Below are 20,405 nucleotides of genomic sequence, written 5' to 3'. Positions count from 1 at the left end.
AAGTGGGGTTGAGAATAAACACTTAGCTACTTTAAAGAAATGAGCATCAACATTCGTTATTCACGTATACTAATAATATTTTTAAAAAGTTGATTGAAACCAGCAAACTGCCAATGTAATTTGATCAGCATACCACACCTCTGTACAAAAAAGGCATATAAATTCAGAAGAAAACTACCAACCGATATCACCCACTTCAATTGATATTAAAATAATGGAAGACTTAATCTGATGTAAACTTGAAACTTTTTTACATAAATTTTAACTTATAGTCAAGCAACAGCACTATTTTTTTAAAAATAATTCATGCTCAAAATACCTACTTGAAACACTTAATTTTACTTCAACCGCCTAAGAATGTGATCATTGATTTCCAGAAAATCAACAATAAGAATTGTCTAAAAGTTCTCGACTTGACTATCTTGAAAAAAAAGAGAAAATGATTCAACTTTTAGGTACAGAAACAATCAAAAAATGAGTTTTCAATATACTCAAACCTGAGGTTACGGCTGTAATTAAGTCAAAGAAATTACTTAGCATGCCAGTCGTAAAAACTTTTTAATTATCAGATAAGCCAATATATATGGAATAACTTGCCAGGCGAGATGATTAACGCACAATCAATTAAGAGCAGATCTTAAATATTGTATGAGCAGCAATCAAGCAAATTGACTGTCATAGTGTGTCAATGCCACACCTACTGGCTCTGTATGCGTGTGTGTGTGTGTGTGTGCGCGCGCGCGTGTGTGTTGTGTGTATGGGGCATGTGTGAATATATTAACACACAGACCCCTTTGCTTGTTCCCAAAACATGTCTGAGGGGGCAACTAACTTGTCATTATCGAAATAAATAACAAATATGGGCTGTCATTTAATTTGAAAATGGCAGTTTGGTTGCTCCTTTGGCATGTTTTGGCAAAAAGGAAAAAAAAATTAGTTTTTTTGTTTAAAAATGTCGTTTTTTAGGCTGTGAATTCTAAAATAAAAATTGTTTTATAAAATGATGATTTATTATGTGGTTTTTATTTAATTTTAATCCTATTGAGACCTACCATGATATACTTTTAATGAACTATAATTTTAATGACTATTGGGACCTGTTATTTGTTTAAGGGTCTTGAGCTACACTTTAAAATTTTTTTATTTTCTCGAAACTTTTTTCATTATTTAACCTATTTAGAGTATGGGGCATTTAGTAGCCCCCATATTCATGAGGAGGCAATGACTATTGCCAAAAAGTATAAATAGCAGTTGGCTGTGACCATTGCAATTTTAGTTACCAATATTTTAAAAACTAAAAAATACTGTAAAATAAAAACGATATAGGGTGAATAAAAGGATAAATGTATACTTTAAATTTTATAAAAAAAAAAATTAAACTTTTTAATCAGTTATCAATTTTATCTCTTTATTTTTTTCTGTATAACACTAAGTCCATCGTTAATTTTATTTTTTGAAATTGTACTGGATTATTTTTTGGTGATCTAAATGTAGATCAACCTTTTTTAACGGTGAGCAATCTTTTGTGCTTTTCAGTTTCATTCAAATATCTATACTGTTCTACCATACCTAGAGACCGTTATGAAAAGTCATATTTTTGAAAAATTTTGAAGCATGACTGAGTTTGCCAATAGTTTAATGGAAGTGAGAGCCACTATTTAACTTGATGCCTATCAAGTCCAATCATTTCAAAAAATATGTAAGGAAAACCGTTAACCAAGACTGACAATGTATCTGTTTTATTAACTATTAAAAAATGACAGTATTCCGAGTTTAAAAACTAATATGAATGAAGATATATTAGATAAGAAAAATATTTGCTGAAAATTTAAACAAATTCTTTTTAAATATAGGGACAAACTTAGCAGCAGATATAAATCCGGAAAGAAAATATTTCAATCCTATTTAAAATAACTCACTCTGTAATGGATGGGTCTGATATATCAGTAAAGAAACTTCAAATTTATTTTAATGCACTTAAAACAAATAAGAGTGCAGAGTTTGATGGTATGAATGTTAATGTTCAAAAAGCTGTTTTTGATGTTATCAAATTAACTCTGTATTTTAATTTTTATATTGTCATTAGCAACTGGTGTTTTTCCTTGTCAATAAAAAATATCAAGAGTAGTTTCTGTATACAAAAATGGCGATGTTTCTATACCATCTTACTATAAACCAATATCCATTCTCCCCTTATTTTCAAAGCTGCTTGAGCGCATTGTGTATAACAGACTATATAGATATCTTGAAAAATATAACATATTTTTTAATAAACAGTTTGGTTTTAGAAAAGGGCATTCAGCTCATCATCCAATCAATAATTTAGCCAGACAAATTCAAGATGAATTTAGTAACAAAAGTTAAACTTTTTTTTTTTGACAAGTCAATAAAAAAACTCAGTTTTTTATTGACTTGTCAAGAACTTTTGACACTGTTGATCATGAAATTCTTCTTCACAAACTAAAAACATACAGAGTAAAAAAAAGCAACCTAAAATAGCAGCGATGTTATCTAAAAAATAAAAGATAAGGAGTATGTTATAAATCAACTTTCTACAAAGTTGGAACCAAAATTGTAGAGTTCTCCGAGGCTCAATTATTGGACTTAAATTGCTTCTACTCTTGAATAAAATAAAGCATATCTGAGGATAGGAAAATATCTGAATGATATTTTCCTATCCTCAGATATGCTTTATTTTATTCTTTTCGGTGATGATACTAATCTTTTTACTCGCACTCCAATATATAAACAACTTTTTCTAAAGTAAATCGTGAACTTGAAAATTATAATGATTGGTTCAGAGCAAACAAAATCTCGTTGAACATCAGTAACACTAAATATATTTTATTTCATCAGCCAACTAAATCTGATAACTTGCCACTTCAATTTCCTCAGCTAATGATTAATAACTTTATAATAAAAAGGGTCGTATCAATAAAAGTCTAAGGAGAAATATTTGATGAATATCTAAATTGGAAAAATCATATTATGCTCATTGAAAACAAAATTTCTAAAACAATAGGCATTATGCATAAAATCAAACATCTACTAAGTAAAAAATGTTTAAGGATATATATTACTCATTCATCCACAGTTACATTAACTATTGAAATATTGTTTGGGCAAGTACTCGCGTTTCAGAATTTGAAAAAAAAATATATATGAAACAAAAATAGGCATGTAGAAGTATATTTAGTGTGCATAAATACGCCCACGCTAAGCTGTTGTTCCAAATAATAAAAGCACTTGATCTCTGTTAGTTAAACCTCTTCCAATATTTATTATTTATGTTTAAATATCAAAATGACATGCTTCCAAAAGTTTTTGATAATAACTTTTCAAAAATAACCTTAAATACTCAAGGAGATGCTCCGTTTAAAACTTTATTTTACCTAAGTCTAATCTTAGAAAAAACAGAATAGTCAATTTCATATTGAGGATCTTTTTTATGGAATACAGTTCTTGATGAAATTATGAAAAATATTTTATGAAAACATATTTTTTTTATTTTTAACAGAAAAATAAAAATTAAAAATAAATTCTTATATAATTTTGAATTTTTGGGATTTTCTTTTATTAACTCTTATTATGCTATAAAATCTTGTTTTATTAAAGTTATTTTATTTTTTTATCTATTTATTCTATTGTAATTATATTATATTGTTTCATAGTTTGAGAAAGTAAATATTTATATAAAGTAAACTTGTGAAATATATTAAAAAAACAAACATTTTACGTTTACTATAAGGGCTTGATAACAAAATTATTGCCTTCTCCTTGCTACTCTCATTCTTTTATTTTATATTTTATTTTGAAGCTTGTAAGTAAGGACTTTGTAGCCGGAATTTTACTGGAAAAAATAATAAATATGGTAATGATTAACCATTTTGCTTGCTTTAATTTTCAACTGTTATTACTTTCAATGTGTTTGACTCCAGTTAATATTAATACCTAGTAGGAAGAGGAGGAGTAACAGCCTCTACCCCCATATTTATTTAAGTGGAGGGTCACTTCTCTCACCCCTCCCATTCGAATTTTTAGCCCTGGCTGTTTTAGTTACTTGCCCTCAAACTGATAACCTTTCTACGCTAATCAATAATTTTTTAATTTATATTTTGAAACATAGTATGTTCAATAAGTTTTCTCTGTAGGTTCAGTTAATTATTTACAGTTTACTAATATATTATAATAATATCATTTCAGTTAATTAATTACAACTTGAGTAAAAAACATTGCTAAAGTTTAGGTATTGCTATTTACTTTTAATCTGTAAGTATTTTAAATATTTAAAAATATGATATGGTTGTATTTGCATATATATTAGTAAATTAATTCATAAAACAATTTTAACTTAGGACATTATGAATAGAAAGTCACATTGTCATAAATAATCTGCATGGATAAATAAAAATGGGGTACAACGTTGTGAGCAGATGAAACTAATTTTAGTATCTTTGGTTCAGATGTTAAGCAGTTTGTCCGCAGACCACTAAATAAAGAGTTTGACCCACATTACATTAAAAAACATTTTAATTTGGTGGACTGGGATGTTTCTTGTCATCTGATATTGGTCCTATCTATTTAATAACAGGCACTTTGAAAGCTGATATTTATACTAATATATTTGAAGGAATAATACTTTCTTATGCTGAGAAGAACATATTATGGGTATTTCAACAAGATAACGATCCAAAACATACAGCTTCTATCACAAAGATATGGCTCCAAAATAATGAATGAGATAATTGGACTGGCCAGAACAACCACCAGATTTAAATCCAATAAAAAATTTATGGAAAATTGTATGAGGTAGGAAAACAAAAGCCTCGGAACAAAAGAGATCAGTGGAGGCTTTGAAAAGATATAGTACGCTTTTCCACTAACAACATGCCATAAATTGGTCAACAGCATGCGCAAAAAAACTAATCAAAGAGAAAAAAAAAAAAAAAAAAGGACTTGCAAGAAAGTATTAGGCAATTTTTATAAATGCTGTATGAAGTGATCGCTAAACCTTTTGCAAAAAAAAGAAATGTTGTTTTTATTCTTAATTAATTTTAGCTATTTTTGTAAAATATCTGTTTTGTAAACTTTGAATTTTCTTAATTTTTTCAAATATAGAACTAAGTTAACCATTTCTGTATTTATTATTTTTTCTTATAAATTTTCGGTTACTTCAAACAGAATAGTTAGTAACACGAGAAAAATTGAAAGAAAGTTCATAACCTTTTTAAAAAATATAATTTATAATAATAAAGTTTTTGAAAACATTAAAATTATTATCAGTTAACATCATTTGCTGTGAATAAAAAGTATTTTTCCAAATATTTAAATTTTTTTTTTTTTTTTTTTCATTATTGACAATAAATAAATAAATATAGTTTTACTTTTTTTCTCAGGCTTTTAAAAGTCAGGGCTAGACATATTAAATGACAGAATTGATGATGAAATTTTTGCCTTCTCCTCTAATGTTAACTCATTATCTAGCAAAGCTAAAGGTATCACGGTTGAATCGAAGTTCCAACGAAGCTCATTCTGAGGCTCTAATACAGCATCAACAGCTATTGGGTTTGTGCATACATTCTTGTACAGATGCATTTAATATATGGCCGTAAGGTCAAGAAACGGAGCTTGGATGACTTCCTCAGGTTGTTGATACCATTTTTTTATTATTTGTAAAACACCTGGCAATAAGTAACAGTTGGTACCAGTTGGTAAGCAAAACTTTACCAGCATAAATATTTTTAGAAATTTTTTAAAATATTGTACCTGGTTTTTCAGAAACTTCTATATGATACCAATCACTTGGATAGAAATCAGATTCAACTGAAGAACCTTTGCTTAGAATTGTGTCCATAAGTTAACTGCTTGGTAAATCACTACTTAAACTCTAATACTGTGAACAATTTATTTTCCTGATGTTTTCTTTTGGCTAGTTTACAGAAAAAAAGTAGTTCTTAAATTTAGAGATAAAGAAAAAAAAATCGTATAGCAGACGTTGAACCAGAGCTAAATTATTTAACTAAAAGCGTTGACTACCTGCCTTTCATACTTAACATCGTCTAAACCAATATTAAATTTTTTGTTCACCTTCTTGATTTTTCAAAAATTTTGAATCAAAAAAACCATATATATTTTAAACCAAAATAAAGGTTTAATTAAATGAAGTGAAAAAAAAACTAAAAGGAAAACCTGCTCCTCTCCCAAAATGCCGGAAAAGGATAAGTTTTCGGTCATTTTTTTTCTAAATTATTGACTAAAGGATGATCATAAGTGATCCGATAAGGCTCAAACTTTTTGGGGTTCATTTTTTATATATTTGCTCCAAATTTTGGGGTATGGTTTTTTAGATTTGGAAATTAATTTTTTTTGACTATCTCACTATATATATATATATATATATATATATATATATATATATATATATATATATATATATATATATATATATATATATATAATATATATATATATATATATATATATATATATATATATATTGTTGTTTTGATTATGTAATAATAATCAATTTTTTCGATTCAAGAGTGATCAATATAAAGTGAAATAATCACAAAATAGATCAATAAATAATTAAAAAAGTAAGATGAAAAAAAACAACTTTTTTACGGTACTTAAAGTTTCATGCCGTTTGCGGCACTCATCAGCCATATATTTAAATCAAGAAAAAACCGTTCAAAAATACAATTAAAAAACCGTTACAAAATTAAAAAAACAATGGAATGAGTTCTGACGTCAAATAATAGTAATAGTAATAATAATGACAATAATATTAATAAAAATAAAAAATAAAAATAATAATATGGAAAAACATCTTTTTTAATCGCCAGTGTCATATTGGGACAGAAGGAATCTGTTTCTATGTCTACACTTAGAAACAATCTCACTCCTTTTATTCAATAAATTAGTACTTTTATTATATAGAATTTCATATTTTTCAGTAAGACATAATTTGCAAGATTTAGATGTTGGATTATATGCTTTACATCGCCTGAGAATTTTCCACTTGACTATAGGGACTAAATTAGCTTCTTTTAACTTCCATACATGCTTTGAGAGTTCAGTATCATTTTTGTATTTAGCGATGTTAAATGATTTAACGTGATTAGCGTATCTTAATTTAAAAGGAGTCTCACTTATCCCAATGTAGGACTTTTCATTAGAAGATGAATCAAGATTATCAGTTGTAACAGTTGCTTGATATACAATGTTGCTTGTTAAACATTTATTAAACAACGGACAGAGATTTTTATTATAGCAGTTACAGTCCTGTTGATTAAGGTTTGTATTGTTGCATAAAATGTATTTGTTGTGCGAATTTATAATAGATTTTACACTTGGCATACAACTGTAACTAACTTTGACTGTGTTCCTGTTAAAGATTTTATGCAGTTTATTATTATTAGGAAAATGTTTGTTAATAAGTTTCAAAAAACATTTTCCCAGGTTGGTGCTAACGTTTTTACTAAATGGAGGGTTAAACCAAATGATGTTGCGGGCTCTTTTCCGTTTTGGAGTTGATATTGTTATAGGATTATATGTTAGACTACATTTATAACCAGACTTTAATAAAGCTTCATTATATAGAGGAATAGTATTTTGAAATATTTCTTTGTTAGATGAATTTGTAGACAATCTAAGTTCAATCGAACGTGGTATTTGTTTTAATATACTCGGCGGGTGATTTGAATCAGCATGGATGTAATTTAATGTATTATCAGGTTTGAAATAAGGTTTAAAAGTGCAGTCACTAAGATTTAGAGTCACGTCAAGGTAGTTTACAATTTTCATGTTGCATTGTATAGAAATCCGTAAGCCATTGCATTTAAATATTTCGACAATATGCTTTTTTATTTTTTCCATTTGAGGGCCGCTTTTGTTACTAAAAACTGCCAAGCCATCGTCACGGTATAAACCAACCTCAAGCTTGTTATAAAATTTTGAAATTTGAAAAAGAAGAAATATTCCTACCAGCTAACAAACCTCTGCACCGTCGAACGCTCCCATGGAAACATCAAATAAACCGCTTGATTGCTTTATCCAAACTTGATCATTATTAAAAAGCAAAGACTTTCTTGCATGAAAAATTAGTGGTATGTTTTCTTTATTTAATGTTAGGTGTTGCTTCGCAAAATTGATAGAGTTTTTAAGAAGTGTTTCACTGATAGAAGGGTAGAAGTCAATAATATCAAAAACTAAAAATTTATAAAGGTGTTTATCTTTTATGGCCTTAAACCAATCGATAACATTTCGAGTGTTTTTCCATTGATTTAATTGTAATATATTTCTTAGGTCTGTATTAATTTTAGAAAGAACATCTTTACTAATTCTACCAACCTCGCTTTTAGCAGGACTCAATAAACGGACAGTCGGATTGTTTTCAAAATTATCTTTATTTAATTTATTTTTGCTCCATACGTTGAGCACTCTAATCAAGTCGCATATGTGATGGAAAAAATAAACTTTGGATATTCAGTCAAGAACATTCCGACACCATCCATTAAAGACTTCAAAATACAGTTATTGGATAAAACTGAAACGTTAATTAAAAGAATGCGATGGAAAGCGTTTTTCTTTTTAAACAAGAGTTCAAACAGTAAGTACAATTTTTATTATAACTATGGATTAAAAACATCTAATCATCCAAAACAAATTACAGAAATGATTGCTTTTGAGAATGAACTCATTGATCTTGTAAAACACATTAAGTTTCGAAAGGTGCACACCAGTTTCCAAAATAAATTAAAAAAAGATATAAACAGTATTCGAAAATCTAACCTAACTTATACGTATGCTGATAAAACGACCAATCTTTACAATCTATCTAAAAATGATTACAACCACTTGTTAAGAAATGCCATCACTTCAAACTACAAATTATCCAATTCAAACATAATAAATAAAGTAAACTTAGAAGGTAAACGTCTTTTGAAAAATTATGAAGTTTTCAATAAAATTGACATTAACACATCTTCAGATTGTTTAATCACTTTAAAAGACCATAAAGATAATTTTGAAAACAATCCGACTGTCCGTTTATTGAATCCTGCTAAAAGCGAGGTTGGTAGAATTAGTAAAGATGTTCTTTTTAAAATTAATACAGACCTAAGAAATATATTACAATTAAATCAATGGAAAAACACTCGAAATGTTATCGATTGGTTTAAGGCCATAAAAGATAAACACCTTTATAAATTTTTAGTTTTTGATATTATTGACTTCTACCCTTCTATCAGTGAAACACTTCTTAAAAACTCTATCAATTTTGCGAAGCAACACCTAACATTAAATAAAGAAAACATACCACTAATTTTTCATGCAAGAAAGTCTTTGCTTTTTAATAATGATCAAGTTTGGATAAAGCAATCAAGCGGTTTATTTGATGTTTCCATGGGAGCGTTCGACGGTGCAGAGGTTTGTTAGCTGGTAGGAATATTTCTTCTTTTTCAAATTTCAAAATTTTATAACAAGCTTGAGGTTGGTTTATACCGTGACGATGGCTTGGCAGTTTTTAGTAACAAAAGCGGCCCTCAAATGGAAAAAATAAAAAAGCATATTGTCGAAATATTTAAATGCAATGGCTTACGGATTTCTATACAATGCAACATGAAAATTGTAAACTACCTTGACGTGACTCTAAATCTTAGTGACTGCACTTTTAAACCTTATTTCAAACCTGATAATACATTAAATTACATCCATGCTGATTCAAATCACCCGCCGAGTATATTAAAACAAATACCACGTTCGATTGAACTTAGATTGTCTACAAATTCATCTAACAAAGAAATATTTCAAAATACTATTCCTCTATATAATGAAGCTTTATTAAAGTCTGGTTATAAATGTAGTCTAACATATAATCCTATAACAATATCAACTCCAAAACGGAAAAGAGCCCGCAACATCATTTGGTTTAACCCTCCATTTAGTAAAAACGTTAGCACCAACCTGGGAAAATGTTTTTTGAAACTTATTAACAAACATTTTCCTAATAATAATAAACTGCATAAAATCTTTAACAGGAACACAGTCAAAGTTAGTTACAGTTGTATGCCAAGTGTAAAATCTATTATAAATTCGCACAACAAATACATTTTATGCAACAATACAAACCTTAATCAACAGGACTGTAACTGCTATAATAAAAATCTCTGTCCGTTGTTTAATAAATGTTTAACAAGCAACATTGTATATCAAGCAACTGTTACAACTGATAATCTTGATTCATCTTCTAATGAAAAGTCCTACATTGGGATAAGTGAGACTCCTTTTAAATTAAGATACGCTAATCACGTTAAATCATTTAACATCGCTAAATACAAAAATGATACTGAACTCTCAAAGCATGTATGGAAGTTAAAAGAAGCTAATTTAGTCCCTATAGTCAAGTGGAAAATTCTCAGGCGATGTAAAGCATATAATCCAACATCTAAATCTTGCAAATTATGTCTTACTGAAAAATATGAAATTCTATATAATAAAAGTACTAATTTATTGAATAAAAGGAGTGAGATTGTTTCTAAGTGTAGACATAGAAACAGATTCCTTCTGTCCCAATATGACACTGGCGATTAAAAAAGATGTTTTTCCATATTATTATTTTTATTTTTTATTTTTATTAATATTATTGTCATTATTATTACTATTACTATTATTTGACGTCAGAACTCATTCCATTGTTTTTTTAATTTTGTAACGGTTTTTTAATTGTATTTTTGAACGGTTTTTTCTTGATTTAAATATATGGCTGATGAATGCCGCAAACGGCATGAAACTTTAAGTACCGTAAAAAAGTTGTTTTTTTTCATCTTACTTTTTTAATTATATATATATATATATATATATATATATATATATATATATATATATATATATATATATATATATATATATATATATGTATTTTCATATATATATATATATATATATATATATATATATATATATATATATATATATATATATATATACATATATATATATATATATATATATACACATATATATATACATATATATACATATATATATATATATATATACATATATATATATATATGTATATATATATATATATATATATATATATATATATATGTATATATATATGTATATATATATAAGTATGTATATATATATATATATATATATATATATATATATAAATATATATATATACATTTATATATATTCTTTACACGAATATATACACACAGCGGTCATGTTTTAAAAATGTTTACAAGAGAAACTTTGAAAAACTTTTTTACCACAGGATATTTGGCCACTAAAACATCTCTTCTGACCTAAAGTTTTTTTGAACAATTTATTGCCCCAACATCTAATTTAAAAATGTCCAAACTTTGCCACTGACTGAGCTGAAATTCAATTTGTATAGATATGTTTATATATATTTATGTGTGTGTTGAACTAGTTTTAGCAATCTTTTATCATTTTTCATAACTTATAAAAATAAAAACAATTTCAAAAGTTAAAAGCTAGTTGCATTTCAACTTACTAATAAGAAAGTTTTTCTAATTATTTTAAATGCGGATTGGAGATAAATTATTTTCAAAATTTAGGAAACTCCAGCCAAGTGGGAGAGTATTGACATGTCTATGTGCAGATATTAAACTCTTAATAAAACAATAAATAAATGCTAAACTAATTAAATATTAAACTGGTTATAAATAGTAAACTTTTATTAAATCTTGATCATAATTCCTTAACCAAATATCTAAACCATCATGACATTTTTATATTTTATAATAAAAATAACTAGACAGGACGATATTTTGAAACTTTTAAAAAAGCATATATACTTCTTATAATTTCTTTTATATATACTTATAATTTTACTCATATATACATGCATAAATAAATATTATTAAATAAATAAAAATACATGAGAAAAAATTAATGTTAGAATTTAATAGACAACATCAACTAATTAGGACTTAGTACTTTTCCTTTTAAAATAAAAATTTTTCTAAAAATGGAAATAAAGTTACTTTTCCAAACGTGTTTTGATACAAAGTAAACTTAGTGCATACTTTCATTATTGGTGGAAGATTTTATACTGAAGTAGTCACTTGATAAATAGAGTGAGATGTTCAAAGTTTTTTAAATAAGTTAAAAAATTTAGTCTTTTACAGACTAAATTTAGTCTGACTTATTTTATTTAGATTGATATTACTTTATACATCTGAATCTTACAAAAATGAAGTACTATTTCTAAATATAAAATAATATATTAAAAAAAAAGATCATTTTAATAAAATTGTAAACTTAAAACACATAAAGCATTGACAAAAAAAACCTGAATAAATCGAATATACCCTGAGACTTATGTATATTATATACAATTTGATATAGTCTAAAAGTTTTAAATTAGTTGCAATAAAAATATATTATGAAAAATAACTTTGTTAAAACAGTTTTTATACCATCTGCATGCATTCTATTAAGTTTTCCTTGCCTTTCCATAAGAGCAAGTTTTCTTTGTAATGGCTAGTTAATTAGACAATAATTGTCAATGTGCCGCTTCCTCAACGTTGTCAAAGCAACGTCTTGCTAACGCTTGCAAAGTTACACTTTTTAAACGTTTTATAATAAGCGCATTTTTTACGCTCGTATATATAACGTTGAATAAACTTTGTTTTATAAATAGCATAAAGACTTGAAAAAGCAGTTAATGTCTAACGTTAATAAACTCAAAACTTTGCGACGTTTTAACACTAATTATTTGCGTACTTAAATTCAATGTTTTTTGAAAAGATAATATACGTTGAAATTTGTACGCTTCTTCAACGTTGAAAATGTAACATTTAAAAAGCAGTTCATTTTTAACGTTGATAAAGCATAAATTTTGAAACGCTTTTAAAGAAGCTTTTTGCTTGAGTTGATTCCACGTTGAATAAACGCTTTATTTTGAGAAGCTAAATTATGTTCTAATTTCAACGCTTATTCAACGTTTCAATTTATTGCGATTTAGTATACAAAAACAGAGATTGATTCAACGTAAAAGCGAGTTGTTTTAGTGAATGTAATGCTTTTTCTACGCTGCGACCAGATTTCAACATTGATTTAACGCTCACATGTTTGCTGGGTCATTATTTATTCACAAACCCTCAAAAACAATTTTTTGAAATCTTTTCATAAAATAAAAATTTACGAGAAAAACAAACCATTGTTGTTTGGAATTACCATAAGTACGAGTGTTATTTCCAAACCCTCCGTGGGTAATCGCAAACACTGCTATTTAATAACGAATAAATAGCTAATTATAATAATTAAGTGAAAAAGTTATACTTTGCAACGACAACAGCAAAAGTAGTGATTTTATATCCTAAGTAGCTACAACAGGAATGATACTCAAGAAAAAAGTTCCATGAAATTATCAGAAAAAGTTAGAATCAAATTATTGTGAATAACAACCGCAGCCTCATTACACTACTGTAACTTTGGAACTAATGATAGGATGGGCTCTTAGCAAGCAAAAGAAATTTCCAATTAAAGTCTTCTATTACGCTATTTTGCGCATGTTAGGAGTTACTCTGGATTGATCATTACCCCACTCTCTCCTACATTTTCTATTTTGTAAACAATGTTAATAAGTATTTTGTAAACAATGTTTGAGCGGCCGTGGCGCAATGGTTAGAGCGCTTGCTTTATAAGCAGGAGATCCAGGTTCGAAACGAGCTCTGGACAAATTTTCGCGTCATGGAAATGAAAGGAGGCGTGAACATCCTGGTTAAATGCACTTCCGCGGTGCTCTATGACAAGACCGTTAGGACTTCTTGGGGCACCTAAAATAAAAATTGAAAAAAAAAAAAAATAGTACCATCCATGATACAATATGCTGAAGCATGTTGAAACTAGTTTAGCATTTTTTTAAGTTGTGGGTGTTGTTCATTTTTTTTGTTGCATGTTGTAATTAATTTAAAGCAACTCATTTAATAATTATAAAACTTTTTGAACTTAAAATACATAACAAAGCTGAAATATACATTTTTTGATATATTGTTATATTATGACAATATATCAAAATTCTAACCCTAACGTTGTAGAATCAAACCCACAATTTAGCCAAACAACCTATACAAAGTTTTAAATGTAATTATATGAAGTTCAATTATTCTTACAAAACACTATATATTGGCTCTTTTTACTGGTAAAAACTAAATTAAACATTAATTATAAAATCAAAAAAACTCATAACTGTTATTAAGTCTCTTGCTTATTATCAACCTGAGATTTAACTGTAAATTTTTTAATTTAAAAAAATGATCATGATAATCAAATACTTTTTTATTAGATTCCTGGAGTATTTGTGAAAAAAAACATACATCAATATATCAATATAACTTTAGACATGGAAAGCAGCTCCTTGCAAGGTGGCTTTACTTTGGAGATTCCATTAAAAATTTCGTTTAATGACGCTGCCGGATATACAGTAGACCAATATACATCGTTTAAGACAATTTTAGCTCCAACTTCTAGTTTAAATCCGATTGAAAAAAATGATAAAAACGCTTTAAAAGGTATTTGTTTATTTATTATGCATATATAGTAGGTTTAAACTTTTTGAAAAATTCTATAACCACTTAAAAGAAGTTGATATAACTTTGCAATAGATACTAAGTCAAATAAATAAGATGAACAACCATATTTCCTACACTGCCAGTTTCTATAAATAATATATATTCTGATGACTAATGTAAGTAGAACCAATTTAATTAATACAAATTATCTGTAAATTAAGATTTAATATATTGGTTATACTAAAAACAACTATAATGAACATTTTTATTTTTGTTTTCCCAACTGGAGTCCGTACCGATATAATAAAATAATATCTAGAACTTACAGTATTAAATAATCTTGCCGACTTGAAAACTGAATTAAAACGCCTGATACTTAATATCAACAATTATATTGACATGAATTAAACTTAACAACAAAATTTATACTAAAATATATATGTGTATCACTGACTGTAAACTGTTTAACCACTTTTGACTATATATAAATATGAAATAGACTTTATTTAACCATTCCGAGAGGTATTCAATAATAAGTCTTTATAGAATTCTATGAGTTTTGCTTTACAACAACATGCATATATCTGAAGTAACAAAAAAATTTCTTGTCTTTTATTTTTGTTTTTTTTTATTTTTTTATTTTTTTTTTAAATACGAGTAGTTTTTATGATGAGAAACACCAGTATTTTACACTATACTTAGTTATACTTGTTAAACCACTTTTTAGTAATATATTTTATATACATATATATGTATAAATATACATATATATATATATATATATATATATATATATATATATCTTTTTTTAAGTTGCGTTTTATTATGTCATTTAGTTGTAACGTAACGATGTGTAAATTTACTGAAATTGTAAAAAAAAAAGTAAAAAAAAAGTCTGATATCTCAATATAATAATGAAGTTTACGAATCAAGCAAGGCAATGATTTACAGGCGACTTAAAGATTGCAAATTATATGAATAAGGAAAACAAGATAAATGGAGCGAATTGCAAAGAACTGATGTTCGAAGAAAAAAACTAGACGAATAAGAGTTTTTGAAGCACTTAGAAAAGTAACAGTAAAAGGATGAGACTTAATTAAATGATTAGTAACTCAACTATAAATTTTAGTAGATTGAATAAGAAACGCTAGCTCTTCAGAGCAGTCCCAATTATAGTATCAATAGAAAAGAGAAAGAAAAGCAAAATTACAACGATGTGAAAATGGTTGAAGATTGGCTAAAGAGCATGTCGAACTATGTTTATCATGCGGTTTTTCACCTTTTTCTTAATAAGAAAGGGCATCATTCGAAGATCTTTTTCAAGTATGGCAAAAATTAATGGCAAGATTAGAATTAGTTGGCAAGAGTTAATGGCGAAAAGAAGTCACAGCACTTTTTTGAAGAAAATGTTATCGAAAGTATAGGCAAATATATAACTTATGTAAACTTCAAATTACGTAATGTTAAAAAATGTATCAAGTTTTACTTTGAGTTGCAAATTGCATTGCGGTAATATCTCCTTAATTTGTAATTATAGCATTTATTTGACGTATTTCTAAGTCTTTTTTTTTTTTTAAAGAGTGTTAAACCTTTATCAAACAATCTTTATCGTATTGATATCCTATCGAACGATATTGTATTGATATCCTATCAAACAAACTTTATAAAATCCTTATTGAACAATGTGCCTATAGTGATTAAAGGGGTTAACACGCAGTATTTCTGAAGTGAATCCTCCGGTTTAAATCCTTAGGCTTGCACATGATCTTTTAAAAATTTTTTGATTTTTTAAATACAAAATAAAATATTTTTGAAGTTCTAAAGATATTTTTATAAAATTTTACTTTTAAATCTTCTTACTTTGTCTTTTGTTTATTAAATATGGTTAAAAATTGGCAGATTTGTGTGCCTTAGTAGTTAAAGTCCCTATGTAAAACTCGGGAGTTTAAATCCTGTTGCTCGCTGATTTTTTTTTATTCATTTCAAATTTTTTTCCAATTTACTAAAATATGAAATAATTTTTTTTTAAAGTTTTATTGATGTTATATACATAACATGAATAATAATACTATATACTATAATAAAGAAAAGGAAGAAAGTTTCTTAAAAAGCCTAAAACTTCAAAAAACATCGAAGTATCGGGAAAAAATTTTCTTGCAAAAGTCATGATAGAGTTACTTATGTTCTTAATGAAACTTGTGTAGTTAGCACGTATAATACAAGTTAAGGAGACAACTTTTTTTCTTTTTGGAATAAAGATTTTACATTCAAGCTATTATTTTCTTCTAAAATAACTAACTGGGTAAGGGTCTTAATAAGCTATTGATGGTTTGGAAAAAAATGTAACAAAAACCAAATAGAAACTTAATGAAGAAAAAGAATAGTAAGTACGTGTTTGTTTGTGTTTTTTTTTCTACTGAAGAAAAAATTTTACTAAAAGAGGTTAAAACTACTTTAAGTATTAAGTTATAAAATATTTTGAGTTATAAGTATTTAACGAAACTATTTCGAAAGTATTTCGTTTAAAACACTCTACTTTCCATGCACTTATTAGCTTTACTGAAACGATTCGTGATGCGATTGATAGTGATTCTTTTGCTTGTGGTGTCTTTATTTATCTCCAAAAGGCATTTGATACATTTGACCTTAAGATTTTAATTGAAAAATTGTATCACTATGGTATACGTGGTATCGTTAATGATTGGTTTTCATCCTATATTAACAATCGTACTCAGTTTGTTTCGATTAATGAGTTTCAATCCACAAGTGAAGCTATTAAGTATGGTGTCCCACAGGGTTCTGTTCTAGGACTTTTACTGCTTTTAATATTTATTAACGATATGCCTCACTCTTTAAATAATTCGATTGTTCATCATTTTGCTGACGACACTATTCTTCTATGCATAAATAAATCACCCGCACAGCTTTGTCAAAAAACTTAATTCAAAAGTCCATAACTTGTGTCATTGGTTAAATAGTAACCGTGTTTCTCTAAATATCTATAAAATTGAATTTATTAATAATGATGTTGTGAAAGTTAGAATTAACGGGAAAAGACTTTTCTCATCTAAATATTTAAAATATCTCGGGGCATTTCTTGACAAATCAAGAAATGCCCCGAGATCAACGTACAATTATTTAGTTCAATTAAATGAAAAACTCTCACGTTCCACTATTATATTGTCTTAATACGACACTACTTTCCACAACATAATCTAATATCAATTTGCTATTCCTTGTTCTCCTCACATGTTAAGGTTGCATTGTTTTGGGTCAAAAAGGTACCATTCTATTAAGTCTTATAAACATTTTACATCGCACTTCCATAAAAATTATGACATTTTCTCCTTAAGCCTATGTCTAATATATATAATCCAAAATAGGTGTTCTGAATTAAAAATTCTGAAGATTTATGATCTTTTAAAGCCCTATAGTTGTCCTTTGAGTTTGATTTTCTTCAAAATAAACTTCTTATTAAACAAGTAATACACATAAATATTACACTCAAAATACTGAAAATTTTAATTTTCAAACTTCTTTTTCAACACTATCAAATATTGCAAGCTATAAAATATAAAAATCATTATAAAACTCTAATGTATTTCTCACTAGAACCAAGTATTAATAATAATAATAAAAAAAGATTTTTACTAAATACTCTTTTATTACCAACATTCTTCTTCTCAATCGAAACTAAAAAAGGAAGTTTTATTTGACTATATATCTTATGAACATTAATTTTATCTTTCATTTTTATTGCTTTTTTATATTACTGTATTTATAAAACAAATATTACATTTATTTATTTATTTTTAACTTTCTTGCTATTATTTTCATTATTTTATCTTTGTTTTAGAAGCATTTTTAGTATTATTTATATAATAGTGATAATGGCTCAATTGTGGTAATAGTGTAATGGTTATTGTCATAATTTTTGTAACTTTTATGTTTATTTTCATAATTTCTGTCATAGTTATAAATTTTACTATAATTATTTTTACCATAGTTTTATTGTTAGTAATAACTTTTATTAAAGTTATCATATTATAGTTACTACTTGTAGTATGTTTTTTAAGACATATAATTATTGTTTTTTTATTATTATTATTATTAATATTATCATTATTTATTAGTGTTTTTTTTTCTTTTCTTTCATTTTGTTTTATTTTATTTTTGTTTTTACACTACATAGACTAGCTTTTAACTATAGGAGTGACACCTAACCTTATTTATGTGAGTTTATAATGTATTATGGTAAATTTCCGATACGATTTAGTCAAAAAAAAAAGCAAAAAAAAACAACGTAATACTTAATTATTTCTTTAGCATGTAATAATTCAAAGGGCATATGGAAAACTTAAAAACAAACCAGTCTATACAACGGATAAGTTGAAACTAGATAATTAGACGCAAATTTTTTTACACCAACCTCTATACTAAAAAAACTAAAAATAACTGCTGTAAGTTGGCCATTGCACCTAAAAAGTTTATTATTGCTTGATTATAAACTATTTTCAATTACAAACTAATTTTTTCTTATTTTGTTGTATTTGCTGCTTTGGCGCCTAACCATCCACATGTATCATATAACAAACTGTATATAACATAGCATTGAGCAAAAAAAAATAATTTTACAAATAATATTACTTACGCAAAAGAATCAAATATATGACAGTATTACTGACATTTTCTAGTTTCATTAAATGGGGATAAACAAAACAATAAAAACGGTCGCAACACCAGAAAACAAATTTTGTTTTTCACAAGAAGGAAAACGTTTTTTTCATTTGCAGATAGTAAAATATTTTTATTTTTATTTTTTAGAAAGCTATAGCCGTGGTATTTATTGGGATCAAGTAAAATCTCGGATATATGTTTGCATGAATTTATATGTAGCGACGTAATATTTTGGTTGTTTTCGTCTAAATAACAATTTCAATATTATATCTTGAAAGAGTTTTTTAGTTAATTATTTGCGAAAAAATCATATTTAATGCATTTTTGCATTATATATAAATTTTAATCTAGCTTTAATATGATTTTTTAATATCAAACTTATTATTAAAGCCAGAAGACCGCATGTTATATGTCAAATAACAATGGCGAGGAATGGTCAGGTAAATGTTTTTTTAAATTTCATTTTGATGATTTAAAAAAAATATATACTTTTTACCATTTATAAAACAACATAAACGGCTATATTAAGGCATGTGTTATTTTATCAAATGGTTATTGTTATAGAACTTGATATTCGCGTGGGATCTGTTCTCGGTCATCATTTACTAACAAGAGATTTGTATGTTATACATCGAAATCAAAAAACTTACTTAATGTATTACAAAATATATAAAAAGTGGTTAGCAGTTCCTAACAGCGAGTTTCAAAGAAATATATCAGCAAATTTAAATTTTTCTGCATGCCTAAAGTTGGATGGGCTTAATGAGCAGATTTTAACATTTCAAACTTAACAATGGATGGGTAAAAAATATCATTTATTATTTTAATAAAATTACTTTCATTTGATTCATTAAAGCCTTCAAAAACAAAAGACGTACAATCTTACTATTGTAACAAGAAAAAAAATGTAACGACATTTTAGTTTTATTTTTTAAATGAGCTTCATTTAACGTAAATATTTTTATTCATTTCTGCAGTCTTAATCTCTCAGTGAGCATAAAACACTGATTCATATTGTTTTCCTTTTGACTTATAACGGTTATATCTTTCTTATTATAATCTATACAAAAAGCATATAAAGTGTCTCCATTCATCATAAAAACTGCTTGAATTTTAAAATTTTGAAAAAAGTTTCTGCAACTAAACAAACCTTCAACTATTAGAGGAGTA

At 26.7% G+C, this 20,405-nt stretch overlaps 1 protein-coding gene across 1 annotated transcript in view; it reads left to right on the top strand.

Annotated features, from left to right (window-relative positions):
* The window catches only part of LOC136091363 (uncharacterized), a 79,914-nt gene that overhangs the window by 40,227 nt on the left and 19,282 nt on the right, over positions 1-20,405 (top strand). Inside the window, exons 6-9 of the mRNA XM_065818837.1 lie at positions 14,333-14,558; positions 19,383-19,458; positions 19,626-19,675; positions 19,800-20,036. Of these exons, the coding sequence (XP_065674909.1) occupies positions 14,333-14,558; positions 19,383-19,458; positions 19,626-19,675; positions 19,800-20,026 (579 nt within the window). The 3' untranslated portion in view covers positions 20,027-20,036. The remainder of the gene's footprint in view (positions 1-14,332; positions 14,559-19,382; positions 19,459-19,625; positions 19,676-19,799; positions 20,037-20,405) is intronic.

The sequence above is a fragment of the Hydra vulgaris genome, chromosome 15 (assembly GCF_038396675.1).
Source record: "Hydra vulgaris chromosome 15, alternate assembly HydraT2T_AEP".
In the NCBI taxonomy this organism is placed as follows: domain Eukaryota; kingdom Metazoa; phylum Cnidaria; class Hydrozoa; order Anthoathecata; family Hydridae; genus Hydra; species Hydra vulgaris.
Note: the sequence above shows the minus strand (reverse complement) of the source record. Positions and strands in the feature narration are given on the sequence as shown.